At 35.8% G+C, this 13,491-nt stretch overlaps 1 protein-coding gene across 4 annotated transcripts; it reads right to left on the reverse strand.

Annotated features, from left to right (window-relative positions):
- Window positions 1–1,945: 1,945 nt before the first annotated feature.
- LOC18427692 (putative serine/threonine-protein kinase At1g54610) lies at window positions 1,946–12,431 on the reverse strand. Of its 4 annotated transcripts, none has more exons than XM_020663366.2 (9): window positions 12,063–12,416; window positions 10,553–11,497; window positions 9,056–9,340; window positions 8,157–8,474; window positions 7,583–7,810; window positions 6,522–6,622; window positions 5,793–5,898; window positions 4,963–5,460; window positions 1,946–2,980 (listed from the first exon to the last, which is right to left on the reverse strand). In XM_020663366.2, exons 2-9 carry the CDS (start codon window positions 10,991–10,993, stop codon window positions 2,765–2,767), a joined length of 2,193 nt encoding a protein of 730 aa, XP_020519025.1. In that variant the 5' UTR covers window positions 10,994–11,497; window positions 12,063–12,416; the 3' UTR covers window positions 1,946–2,764. The 4 variants fall into 4 exon arrangements, with proteins under 4 accessions (XP_020519025.1, XP_020519024.1, XP_006836804.1 ...); XM_020663365.2 differs by having other exon boundaries at window positions 10,553–11,619; window positions 12,063–12,413; XM_006836741.4 differs by having other exon boundaries at window positions 10,553–12,431.
- Between the last annotated feature and the right edge of the window lie 1,060 nt (window positions 12,432–13,491).

Here is a 13,491-nt window from a genome sequence, read left to right on the forward strand (position 1 = left end):
TATCTGAAATAAATATTATCCCCTGTAGAATGTTTTCATATCTAGCAGTTAAGAGTGCTTGTGATCTTCTAAAACAACTCAAAATAAACATATTTTCTTTTTTACAAAAAAATCTTGACTACCACTGTCTCCTCCTGCTCCTGAGTTGTGCACTGGTCATCATATTTTGGTTTCATGCACAACAATGCTGGTGAAACTTGCCATAATCAACTGCCAATTTAAACTTACTACGTTGTTAATGACATGTAAATGGAGGCAACCTTCATAACTTAAATCCTGCAAATAAAAAAGCTAGCATTAAAAGGAGTCACTTAAAGTGAGCAGTACTTTCAATTCAGCTCTCTGTTGTTTGATTTTGATTAGACACTCAAGAGTACGCATTGCTATTTGAATTTAATGTCTTTTTTACATATCATGTTGAGCTAAAATTTGAGGTTGTGCATGTCAGGCACAACTAAAAGAATATATATCAAAAAATTTAAAATAAAAGAGTAATAATTTTTTTTATTATTTTGGTCATTTTATTTTGGAAAAATTTATATAAGATTGCAACCTTAAATTGTAGAATTACTTATGCACCTCAAAACTCCATTGGAAAAGATTGTTTTAGTGTTGAAAATCGCTCTAATTGATCATCTCAACATTGAGATATATGGATATGAAAAAAAAAAAGATTTTGAGTCCTAAAAATAGTATATCTTGTAACACATTATCTAGACCGTCCATTTTCAAAATTTTCATATGTTTATAGATGTACTTGATTAACCACTTTTGAAGTTTGAAATTTTATAATTACATATGAAAATAAATTTGAAGATAATCCAAAGAAATTTTACACCAAATTTATATATTATGATAAAATTTAGATGTACGCCTTAATTGGATTGTTTAAAGTTGCAACCTTATAAAAACCACACCCTTTTATTTTTCATAAATACTTTCTTAATTATTCTGTTGTGCAGTGGTTATTACGTTCAATATTCTAGCTCAAATTGATTTGGAAAAAAACTAAAAACTAAAGTTTCAATCGACAAAGGTACAATCAGTCGATCATAATCGGACGCCTGGGAGCATAACTGAGATAACTATACGTTTTAGGTGACAACCTAATTATAGACACAAACGTGTGCGCCCGGTTTCTTTGCGTCCAAGCTGGCATATTAAATTTTTTTTTGAGAAGGATTTATGCACGTAATTTTTAAGGACTTGTAATATTTGGAGATTATAAAAAAAGAAAAAACTTGGGTGAGCCCACTAGCTCATGGAATAGTATAAACCCAATAATCTGATAAACACGGATGAGCTAGTATATGAAAGATGTTAGGGTGAGCCTATTAGTTCACAGGAAAAAATGAGCCCAACAGCTCAGATTGAATCTGAACCAATCTGATGATCACAGATGTCTAGTAGTGTTTGAATTTTAAATTTTTTTTTCTATAAATTCAAATCACTTGAAATTTGGAACGTATGTATACAAAAATAAGTGAATCTGCAAAAAATATCAAAAAAAATATTTTACATGAAGTAAATTGATCAAAATACCCCTCAAAAAGTTTTAAAAGGTATTTTAATCAATTATTTTTTTTGAATTATTTTTTTATATTTTTATTAACCGCGGCTTGATGAGAAGAACACACGCTTAAAATTTCAAATTATTTGAATTTGTAAAAAAAAAAAATTAAAATTCAAACATTACTAGATATCTGTATTCGTCAGATCAGATAAATCTGGACCATCGGACTTACATCATTCCATAAGCTATTGGGCTCACCCAAGCTTTTTCCTATATATATACATATATATATATATATATATAAAGAGAGAGAGAGTACATCAAAAAAATAGAACCTGTGCTCTTTGGGAGCCCCAGTAGGTTAAATTTCTTTACACGAATGAACTTATTCCCCTCGTTAGAATGAGAGAGAGAGAGAGAAGGGGGGTTATATGAGAATAGAAAATGAATTTTGTATTTTTTAAGGAACCCCTAACGATTACATGAATGAATAAATTTACCTCGTTAGCATAACATAAAAGACCGAACCTGGAATAGACAATAGATTCATACAATTTGGGAGAGATGGCTTTGCCATACATCAATGTCATTTTAAATTTGCAGAAATAAAAAAACCATCACTTCTTGTACCATTTCCAGACCCGTTCAACAATTTTTGCAGATGCCCAACCTGCTGCTACAACAACCTCCGAAATGTCCGATGCCGATAAATTTATGAAAGAAAATCACCGCTCGTAACCACCAATGGCCAATTCTACCAACTTCTATAGAGAAATAACATGCTTTTGCTAATCCACAATGTATAATCCTTTAGGCTGATTCCTTCTGAGGCTTTGGAGAATGCAACTTCCTATAAGCAATTACCTCTTAAAGGAATTGCCTAAGGTCTCCAATTTTCAAATTTGCACCAGACTTGGTGAAGAATTTTTAGCAACCCATGTTCCCAAAATGCATTATGCACCATAGATAATTTTGGACCAATTCAGACCAGACCATAAACAAAACTGAAGAACCCGAGATCACCATGTCCTAACCTCATCTACAGTCTGATAAGAATTCACCTGAACTCACAAAGTCCAGAACTAATGTCCTCTCACATGCATCTTTCAACTCTGATTCTCAAAATTTCAATGCTCAACTGTGATTCTTTCTCTAAATTTCATTTCTTATGTTTCCCCAAATTGTGGGTCTTTTCACTCCAAATTTCTATCTCGTGCACTTTGAGCTTTTTGTGTATCATTGTTAATTCTTTCAATAATCTGAGCTACCATTCCTTCCAGGAAAAAGTAGAGCTTCGAGCTGAGTCATCTCTCCCTGATGCTTCTTGGTCTTGACCTTGTCAAGCCGGGCTTTACGCACAGCATGCTGAATTTGCCTTTCATGCTCTTTGAGCAGATCATCTATGTTACCAGATGGAGGTAGGAGAGGTCCCGAGTAATGGATCCTATTCTTCTTGGGGGCATAACCCTGCCACCATTAAAGTTGCATGTTAGAGAAAGAGAGAGAGCATGTTTCAATTGAAAAATTTATCAAAAACATGGAAATAAAATTTGAATTATTTATCTTGACATTTCGGAATATTAACATTTCAAAGTTTTGTTAAGACAACATATCACTACTTGCAAAGTCATCTGTAAATTCTGAATACCAGCACCATAAAAACCCTAGATGTGTGAGTTAAAAATCTGAAATTTATGGTAAGGAGCATCAACCTTTCTAATGCTTTTCAAGTTTCAGGTTCAAAAGCTCTCTTTCGAGTTCAATAATTCAAAACCTAGAGCTCATGCAAATAAATGGGTTTTAAGATTTAGGGTTTAATTAATTAGTTTTGGCATTGGCACAAAGTTCACATGTTCATGTGCTACAAATATTTGAAGTTTGGGACTGATACGAAGTCTAGTATTTTAAAATCCCATGTAACATGGACCAGTTTATTAATTCAAAAGCTAGGGCCTGTGGCATTAATTGAGGTCTAAGATTCAGGTTTTAATGTTACTTTTAGCACCACCAGATGTTCCGAATTTTCAAATCTAAAAAAATGAGGGCAACAGAACAAAATTCAAGGTTTAAAAACCAATATACAAGGACTGGAGTATAATGTTTGTCGTTAAATTTTGGGGACAATATGCAAAACCATGTTACAAAAACCAGTTCAATGATTCAGCGTGATCATACAGGCTATTAGGTTAGGGGTTGAATGATTCAGTTTTAACAACACTCAGATGTTTCACATGTTTATATGTTTATGTCAGATAGTCCAAGTGACCAGTACAAGTTCAAGGTTTTAGAGATCCAACACAAGTTTGATTAGATAAGGCACATTACATTTTAAGGGTTTTTAATATTAAGGGTTGCACATGTAAACTTTAGCAATATCCACGTGTCGCACTTCTTATTACAAGCCTAAATATCTTAGAAACTCAAGCTACAATGACAAAATTCATGGTCTAAAATCCAATGTAAAAGAAGCACTGTTATTTATTTCTTTTTATCTTTTTGTCCGAGTAAAGGAACCAACTTCTTCCTTCTTCAGTAGTATAAAGTGCTTGTTTGACAATTCAGAACCTAGTGGTGATGACAACCTTTCTTGATATTCAAACAATACATGGGTTCATTATATATTACATCGCATTTCAAATCTTAGCTTTCAATGTTTCAGTGTTTGTACTACTAGTACATTTGACCTGTTTGTATAACTAACTTCTTAAAGGTTCCAGACCCCAGTAACCACCAGCTTTTTGCACTTACAAGGATCTATTTTATAAATGTCTTCACACACACGTGCACACACACAAAAATAGTTGGAATAAGGTTTGGAAGGATGATGGTGATGTCTTCACACACACACACATAGTTGGGATAAGGCTCAGATGATGATGACTTCACACACGCATACAGCCATGTGATAACTTCGACATCATTAGACCAAAGCCCAAAAACACTTTCAAAAAAATAAAATTACATCATTAGACCACAGCCCAAAAACACTTCTTAAAAAAAAATACTATTGGGGAATTTGCTTAATCCCAAAATGTACACAATCGAATCACGCCTGGTGAACAAGCTTGTGAAAAATAATTGAAAACAAAAAAGAAAAGAAAATGGTTTCTTTTAAAGGAGAGGGAAAATGCAGTGAATACATGCCATCCATTTCAACAGGAAAAAATGGTGTTATATTGAGGCCTTAGGGGGATTTGTTTGACAATACATTTTGTAGATGGCCTCATTATAACCAAATGCACAATTTCAATAAAGCAAAAAGAAAAAACAAAATGATTTTGAGTTTTTAAACTCCTAGATCAAAAATGAAAGGTCAACATTCCATCAGATTATATATGTTCCCCAAAATGATATATAATAATTATTAAAAAAAATGGCATCCACGGTAAATCCACTATAAAAACACCAAAAAACATAAAATAGAATGAAAAGAGGGGTTCTAATCTTACGCTTGGCATGTCCTTATTGCCCATCCTCTCGTCCTTCTTAGAGGTGGTCGGCTGGTCCAGCAAATGGTGAGTCCACTCTGACTTGTCTGATGGCCCGTCAATCTCCAATTGGTTCAACTTCCTATGCTCAGGCCAATGCTGATTCGTGGTCCTCTCTCGATGATTATCTGACTTTGCAGTCTTTCTCCTTCCCATAAAGACCGACATATTGCTCACTGGCTGCGGCATATAAGACCTCTGGGTCCTCAAATTGGGATCTCGAGCCCCACCCCCTTCTCTATTAGGGGCCAATCTAACCTCCTCTTCTTTTGGTTTCTTGCTCCAAGAAGACCCATAGGCATTGGGGTGCATCAATGAACCTGAGTGAGAGAACCCATTTTGGGCAGTCCCTCCTGCAGGCCCTCCTGGTGGCTCCATAAGGAAGCCAGACCCCACGTCGTCAGCTTGAGGATTGTACTTCTCGCTGCTGCTTTTAGGTTTGGAATTAGCCTGTCTCTTCTGCATTAGAAATGTGACACATTCATGGTTACTATTTCATTCATGATTCCAAGTACATTCATGGTTTATTTCGCAAAAGTATATGGGTTTACCACCTTCTCCATACATGGTGAACTTAGTCGTCATTTAACACCTGGAATTTACAACCTTCTCCATATATGGTGGACCTTTTCATCATTTACCAATATTGATTGGCCTTTGCAGATTATTATACTTTTGGTAATTTGTCATGACATTTTTTAAAATAACACATAAAGCACAGGCATGTGCATTTGGATGCCACATTTAATGTCCACAAGAGAGGAAAAAAATGTTGTCGACGTAATAGATACCTGTACAGAGGAAGGTAGTTCAGCATTGGCATCTGGTGCTGGAACTGCTCTTGATTCTCTTGAAGCCTTGCTCACAGAGTCAGCTTTTTCTCCAGCTGCCCTTTGCCTGACAAAAATATTAGACAATTGTCATTTTTTTATAAAACATATCTATACAACTATGATTAATTGCTTCAAGGAGGAAACTCCAAGTCCAACCTGAGAAATGGTACAATAGAAGTAGAGCAAGTATATTATAATCTTACGGACTATGAAAAGACTAAATCCATTTGTCTGTAACCTTATGGACTATGAATTGACTAAAATCCATTTGTCTGTAACCTCCATTTACATGATGGACAGTGATGGAGAGAAAGTGGGACCCTAATTATTGGGTCATGTCCTGTTCTGGTGGTCCCACTCCCTTTCGACAAACAATAATAACACAATGGACTGTGGTTTCCCAGAGTCCACTGTACCATACACTTGCTCATAAAGGTAATGATTGAAACACAAAACATAGTTAAAGTGTCAGTCTCAATATATCTAATCAGTTTACTTCTGTATAACAAGGTGTATTTGTTTTTGGGTTTAGATTTACTTCTGTAAAACATAGCAGGTTTGCATGAGATTGGTGTGAACTCTAGACTTGCTTCATTGTTTTCATGCCACTAGCAAAATTTTAAATAATAAACACTTGTTTTATTGCATTTGCATGGATACAAAGGGACAGAAATTAAATTAACTTACCTTCTAGCCTCCTCATCCCGAAGCTTAGCATCGAACTCCTTACTTGGTGGATACTTGGGCAAGCTCGAAGGATCACAAGCAAATGGCTTGGTTGTAAAAAACTGAAAACGGCCACAGCCCACCGAAAATAAGGATCTCAAACCTTAGTGGTTATAAGAAGAAAATGGCATTTAACTATTCATATGCATGTGCTTGTGTGCTTGAGAGAGCAGAAGAATAGTACATGCTTGTAGAAATATTGATTATCCACAATTTTTTTTTTTTTTTTGAGAATGAATTATTATTGTGGATCTTAGAATATGTATTAATTATGCTCTCATAGCACATGCACATGAACATGCAGACAGACATGCATGCAGTATGCATAGGTGCATACTCACACACATCATTCATGCACACAAAAGATGACCGAGCCTAAGCAGCTAGCATAAACCAGCTGAAATGCATGCACACACACACATCATTCATGCATACTAGCATAGACCAGCTGAAACTCATAATAAGCCCTTTTCTTTCCCTCCAAAAAAACAATCATCTTCCCTTAAAGCATGGGTCCAACTCTTATAGAACTATTAAGCCTTGCTCTAACTGGAAATTCATAGCTTTATATAGCTTGTGATAAATTATTTATTAATGAAACATTCATATATATATATATATATATATATATATATATATATATATATATATATATATATATATATATATAGCTTGTAACATAAATTAATGATTTCTTTCACACTAATTCATGTTTTATAATTTAAATTTCCTAGTCAATTTATTATAAAAAACGTTATTCTGATTATCATGTAGAAAAGGCTCATTCCAGCTACCAAAATCCATGAGTTACTACAAGTCCAGCACAGGAAGAAGCCATTATGGAACCTATCCTAGAGGAAAATAAAGAAAATAAAAAAGAATCGTTGAGATTCAAGATAAATTCCACAATCTATGAGAGCAAACCAGAAAGAGAAACTATTCATCAAGTAATAAATATTCTAAACCAGTACATATTAAAAGAAAGATCTGACAAAAAAGATTAAAAAAAAGAAGAAGCTTACTTCACTCTTTAGGGCAGAAGATGCAGTTCCACGATCTTCTGGCTCTATGGCGAGAAGAGAATCCAAAAGAACTAAAGCTGAGGAGGGAAACTCTTTGAATGTCTCCACAAAACAACGCTCATAAGGATGTTGCGGTTTAAAGATGGTCGCATGTGGCAATTTTGATTTTCTCCAGTACCCCTCAGATGGTGAACCGCAGAGCTTAAATATCTTATGAAGCTGCTCCACCTGAAAGCAAGGAAATTCATCAAGCAGTCAACCATCAGCAAATTCGAACTGTCTTATCTCTCTCTCTCTCTCCCCCCCCACCCCCCCCCCCCTGAAAAAAAAAAAAAAAAAAAATTGTTTATTTGTGAATTAAAAAAGAAAAGAAAAAGTGAGCAATCTGCATCATTAGCTTATCTTACTCCTTTATTATTATGAAATTGACAAAGATAATGATCATTTTCATATTGCATATTTATGCAATGGATGTTCTACCTCATTTCTTTTTTATATTTCTCGTTAAGCCAAAGCATTCTCTCTCTCTCTCTCTCTCTCTCTCTCTCTCTCCATTTTAACATAGCAGAGTTACCTCTGTTCTTCCTGGCATGATGGGCTTGCCAGCCAGCAATTCAGCAAGGATGCAGCCAGTGCTCCACAGGTCCACAGCAACCCCATACTCCGTAGCACCAAGTAAAAGCTCGGGTGGTCGATACCACAATGTTACCACCCGACTTGTCATTGGTTGTTTCTGGTCAGGATGGAAGATTGTTGCCAAACCAAAGTCAGCTATCCTTAGAATTCCATTGTTGTCAATTAGGAGATTAGATCCCTTGATGTCTCGGTGAAGAACACCTCGACTATGGCAGTGTTCGAGCCCATGTAGCAATTGTTGCATATAACATTTAATCTGCCAAAACCAATATCCTAAAATCACTCATGAATCTAAATTTCAAAATAATAAAAAATAAAAGAAAAGGAAAAATCAATCATGAATTTATAAAATAAGGCTCCTGTCATTGGACATAAGCTTTGAAATTGTTAACTCTAAATGAACCTTGCTACAAGAGAGGTTTAATGTTGCTAATATTTTCCTCAGGAAAACATCATTAACCTGGCAAGATTAAGGTATGACCTTTAGGCAGAATTCATAGATACAAATTTGCCAAACAATCGAATCTTGTGACACTCTTTTATTGAGAAAAACCTAAAAACAGATGATCACCTGAGGACAAATTTTTAAGCAAACTATGACTCAGAGGGCTGTGAAGACCATAGTCCCATTTGGCTATTTGGGTCATCAATATTCTATCAAACGATGGACAGTGAGGAAGTGGGACCTCTCCAAACAGGACAGGACTCCAGTGGTAAGTCCCCCTCCCCTAGTAACCATCCATCATTTCATGAGACTGCGATGACCCAATGAACTATCATTTTCCATAGCCCATTGGACTATATAGTATACTTTCCCTTAGACTTTAAAGCAACTACCTGTGACTCAGTGAACTTCAGACCAGGATTAGCTGCAAGCCCAGCAAGATCATGCTCCATATATTCAAGCACAAGGTACAAACTACAAGACATCCTTGATGTAACTAGTCCTTCAAGCTTCACCACATTTGGGTGATCGAGCCTTCGAAGTATATGAATTTCTCTTGCCATGAAACGGACACTTTCAGGGTCTAAGTTGACAAATCTCACTTTCTTCAGGGCGACAATTTTCCCAGTTTCAAGATCACGGGCTTTATAGACATTGCTGTACGTTCCTTGGCCAATCTGCAAATATGTGTGTACCATATATAAGCAAACATTTTGTACACATTCTAAGTTGGCAAGCATGTTTGGATTATTCGAGCACAATGTGTATCATCGAAACCCATTCAAGGCAACCAAAATGGAGTCAGAAAGCCCCATATCTGGACATATCCTTTGTTTTTATGGTATGGGTCATATGTATGAATGAGTTTCATTAGTATATAATCCAGTGAGAAAATAGAGCGCATCTTACTTTAGTAGTTAGAAAGTATTCCTGATTATGAAAAAAAGCCAAAAAGTAGTGATACAATCTACACAAATGATGAGAACTTATATACAGTAATTTCAAGTTTATTTTGTTAATTTCTTGTAGCTATAAAAATGTTGAATTCATGCAAAAACCTTCAAGAAGAATTTTGAGGTTAGTGCCTCATAGCATCGCCCTTCATCGTGTGCTTAACGACAATAACAGAAACATAGATACCCTCGCAAGCAAAAGGTCTATCTATGGGAAACACCACCCCTGACTCTTAGAGTTACCACATGCAAATGCTTTGTATCTGGTTGCTCTGAGAAGAATAGGAAACAATTTTGATCATTAAATTAATAAATGTTGTTATAAATCTGGTCCTCAATGCAAAGAATGCAGCTTTCTTAATAATTGACCATGCAAACTTCACTTAAAAACAACTTTCTTGGTGAGCAAAGATAGAATTAAAGTGTGGGCTGCAGTTTTCCCCGGACCAGTAAGACAAAGGCTAATACTCAGATAAACAATAGTAGCTGAATGAGAAAGAAATCTATCAACTCACAAGCAACAAAAGTTTATTTTATCATATTTCAATTTCAGTGTATGTCTTCCAAGTGGCGCTGTTTATTGACATGTTAAACTTATATGTGTCCCACATGCATCAGACAACTTTACACAAGTGAATAGCATTGTGATTGCACTACTTAGCTATTTAATCATGAAAACTACTTATTGAAAATGCTCTCATATTGTAGATTACCATTCATTATTGTTGCAAATTGTCTAAGCAATTTGTGAAAATATCAAAATACCAACGAAAAAGAGACACAAATGAAGGAAAAGAAACCAAAACGAATTCATGAACTTCCTCGAACTACAATTGTCTAGTCTCTAGACAATAGGCAAGTTGGATAAATATAAAGTAAAAAAAAAGAAAAAGAAAATCATAATTTAACTAAGAAGACCATACAGATGGCACATACTTTGTGAAGTTTCTCAAATGAATCAGCCCGACGAGGTATCCATCCCTTGATTGCTTCCCCTGCCACCGCCGTGAGCCATGAAGGCCATCCTGCAGCAACTTGCTCCCCCTCGATATGATTAGGCAAATTCGTGATCCTTAATTCATGATTTTCATTCACACCATAGTCAACAGTCGCTCTCCTCTGATGAACTTTTTGGGGAACCTCAACCACCCTCTTCTCCCCATCCTCAGAAGACAAAGGGGTGACAACCACTGGTTCAGGTTTTGAAATCAATCTCACCCTACTTTCTCTCTCAGTACCACCATCATCAACCACAATTACTTCCTCTCTCTTTGATGGGGTGGATGAGCGCCTTGCAGTGGATTTGCTTGAGTTTTTCTCAGTTCGGTTCTCGATATAATCATCCGTGGTTGAGGCTTTTGAGCAAATACAGCCCATAATCTTCCACACACCCTTTAAACGTGCAGGTTCTTGTTAGAATCCCGCTATTATATTGACCTATCGACAATGCACGATGCATGTAGGCAAAGATAGAAGCCACATCCCTACTTAAATTCAGAAAGGATTTCAACGCTGATTCTCTCTCAGTCTCTCTTATTTTCTACTGACAAAGTCTGAGGATCTTGATCAGCCCAGTCCAGAGTCTTAAATCCAAAATCCTCTACAATATCTACCAATTCAATTTTGAAAATCTCATGGCCTCGATTAACCTGCATTGTTCTTTGAAACCCATGTCACGCATTCCAATATACTTCTCGATCAACATTCTCTTCACACTCTGAAATATCCAAACTCTTAGTTCTTCTTAGAATTAATGGTAACAAGAATTTGTTTCATGAATACTTGAACCAGAACAAATCAGGAGCTCTCTTGAAAATTGAAATTCAGAAAGCAAACTAAAGAAGCGCCATTCAACCAGCTCTCCTCTTGAAAACCCAAATCCTGAAATTATAGAAAACTCTAATTAATCAGCATTCCTCGATTATCTTCTCTTTTGCTTCTCTGCTCTCTTACTGGGATGAATTAGCTCAAACCCAAAATTCAGAAACCTTGCAACCCTACCTCTGATATAAAGAAAAGACCAACCAAAAGAGATCAGTCAATCAACACCCAACCTCAAAACACCCCGAAAACTGCACAAGGTAACAAATTCGATTCCTTTCACAAAACCCAAGTTTCAGAAACCTTGCAAAACAAAGACCCCACCCCTTTTTCCTCTAAAAGATCTCACTCTCTCTAGAAAAAAAACCAAAACCCCACCAATTGATCCTAATCAAAATCCAACAGCCAGCATTGTCTTGTTTTGGGAAAAAGAAAAAAAAAATTCCACAACCCCTTCTAGCAAGAGGCCTTCAAAGGGGTTGGGGGAGGTCCATCACCTTCCAGACTGTGCGTCGATGGATAACGGCCATTAGTACTATTTTTTCCCTTTTACCAGTTTAAAAACAAGGGGAAGACTTTTAGAGAGAGATAGATAGAGAGAGGAAGAGATAGAGAGAGAGAGTACCTGTGTAGAGAGAGAAAAAGAGGTTTTTGGTTTGGAAGGAGGATTTGTCGGATCGAAAGGGCGCTAGAACTACTCGGGGCCTTGGGATTTTAAGCGGGGTTTTATGGATGGTGGTTGGGTACAGGGTGGAGAGAGAGAGATAGGGGGGCCGACTAGAGAGAGAAAGAGAGAGATGGGGTGTCTGACTAGAGAGAGAAAGAGAGAGGAGAGAGAGATGGGGAGCCTGACTAGAGAGAGAAAGAGAGAGGAGAGAGAGAGATGGGGGAGCCTGACTAGAGAGAGAGAGAGAGAGAGAGCTTTGTTGTAGGCGGTGGATTTTTGTGGCAGTTGCAGGCCGCGTTCCGTGCGTGTAGAGAGAGAGAGAGAGATAGGCGGGGGAAAGAGGTCAAATAATCTTTTTTGAGAGATTTACTTTTCCTTTTATTTGGGTTGGTTTGGGAAATGTATTCAATATTTAATTAATTCTTGTGGAAAGAGAAAGCCAATTCATGAAGGCTATTGAAAGCCAATTCGTGAAGACTATTTGTCCTAGGGAGAGAAATTTTATTTACTCTTTCTTTGATTGATTTTTTTTAAAAAAATAAATTTATCGTTGACACTTTAAAATATAAAATTAAGGTGCACTTCTAAAATCTATCAAAAACTATTATTTTGATGATCATCTTGACATCGAGATGGATAGACATGGAGAAGAAAAGAGATTTCAAGTCTTAAAACTATTACATCTTATAACATATTATCTGAATATTCTATTTTTAAGATATTTATGCATTTAATGACATACTTTTTTGTATTATTTTTTAACTTAAATTCTTTAATTAGAGATAAATATAGATATGTGCCCCATCCCAAATATTTTGTGCACCTAAATCATATCTCATGACAAAGTTTAGAGATGCGTCTTAATATGTTTTTTAAAGGTGCAACCTTATGCAAACCGCACCTTTATTTTTTTAAGGTGCGGCTTATATAGAGCCTAGACGCTAAACAGTCAAATTAGATTAGAGCCTACCTTCAAATAATATCGAGAAATGTGGTTTCAATACTGAAAATAATTGTGATAGCCTTAAAATATATTTTCATCTTTATTTATAAAGTTTAAAGCTTCAAAAATAGTGTAGATCAATAGATCTATGAAAATTTGAAAATCTTGAAATTGACGGTCCAAAAATGTATTACAAAATACACTATTTCCAAAACTTGATCTATTGTTTTCTCATGTTCATGCATCTTGATGTCGACATGATGAGTTTGAGGATACTTGGGCATCAAAACAACCTCTTCTAGTGAAATTTTTGAGGTAGGCTTTAATTTGATTGTTTAGAGCCTCGGCTCTAAACATTTTTTTTTTGTTTTTTTATGTTACTTGTGGATTTTGTTGAGAGGTTTATGGCAGCGTTTCCAAAACTATTATTACATTAATTCTAGA

This window comes from Amborella trichopoda, chromosome 11, assembly GCF_054954075.1.
Source record: "Amborella trichopoda isolate Santa Cruz 75 chromosome 11, AtrichopodaSantaCruz75HAP2 v2.0, whole genome shotgun sequence".
Classification (NCBI taxonomy): Eukaryota; Viridiplantae; Streptophyta; class Magnoliopsida; order Amborellales; family Amborellaceae; genus Amborella; species Amborella trichopoda.

Coding starts and splice junctions, on each gene's coding strand:
- LOC18427692 (XM_006836741.4), bottom strand. CDS start 10,993: ATGGGCTGTATTTGCTCAAAAGCCTCAACCACGGATGATTATATCGAG. Junction 7,811..8,156: donor TCATGCCAGGAAGAACAGAG/GTAACTCTGCTA, acceptor CCTTGCTTTCAG/GTGGAGCAGCTTCATAAGAT. Junction 6,623..7,582: donor CTTCTGCCCTAAAGAGTGAA/GTAAGCTTCTTC, acceptor GGCCGTTTTCAG/TTTTTTACAACCAAGCCATT.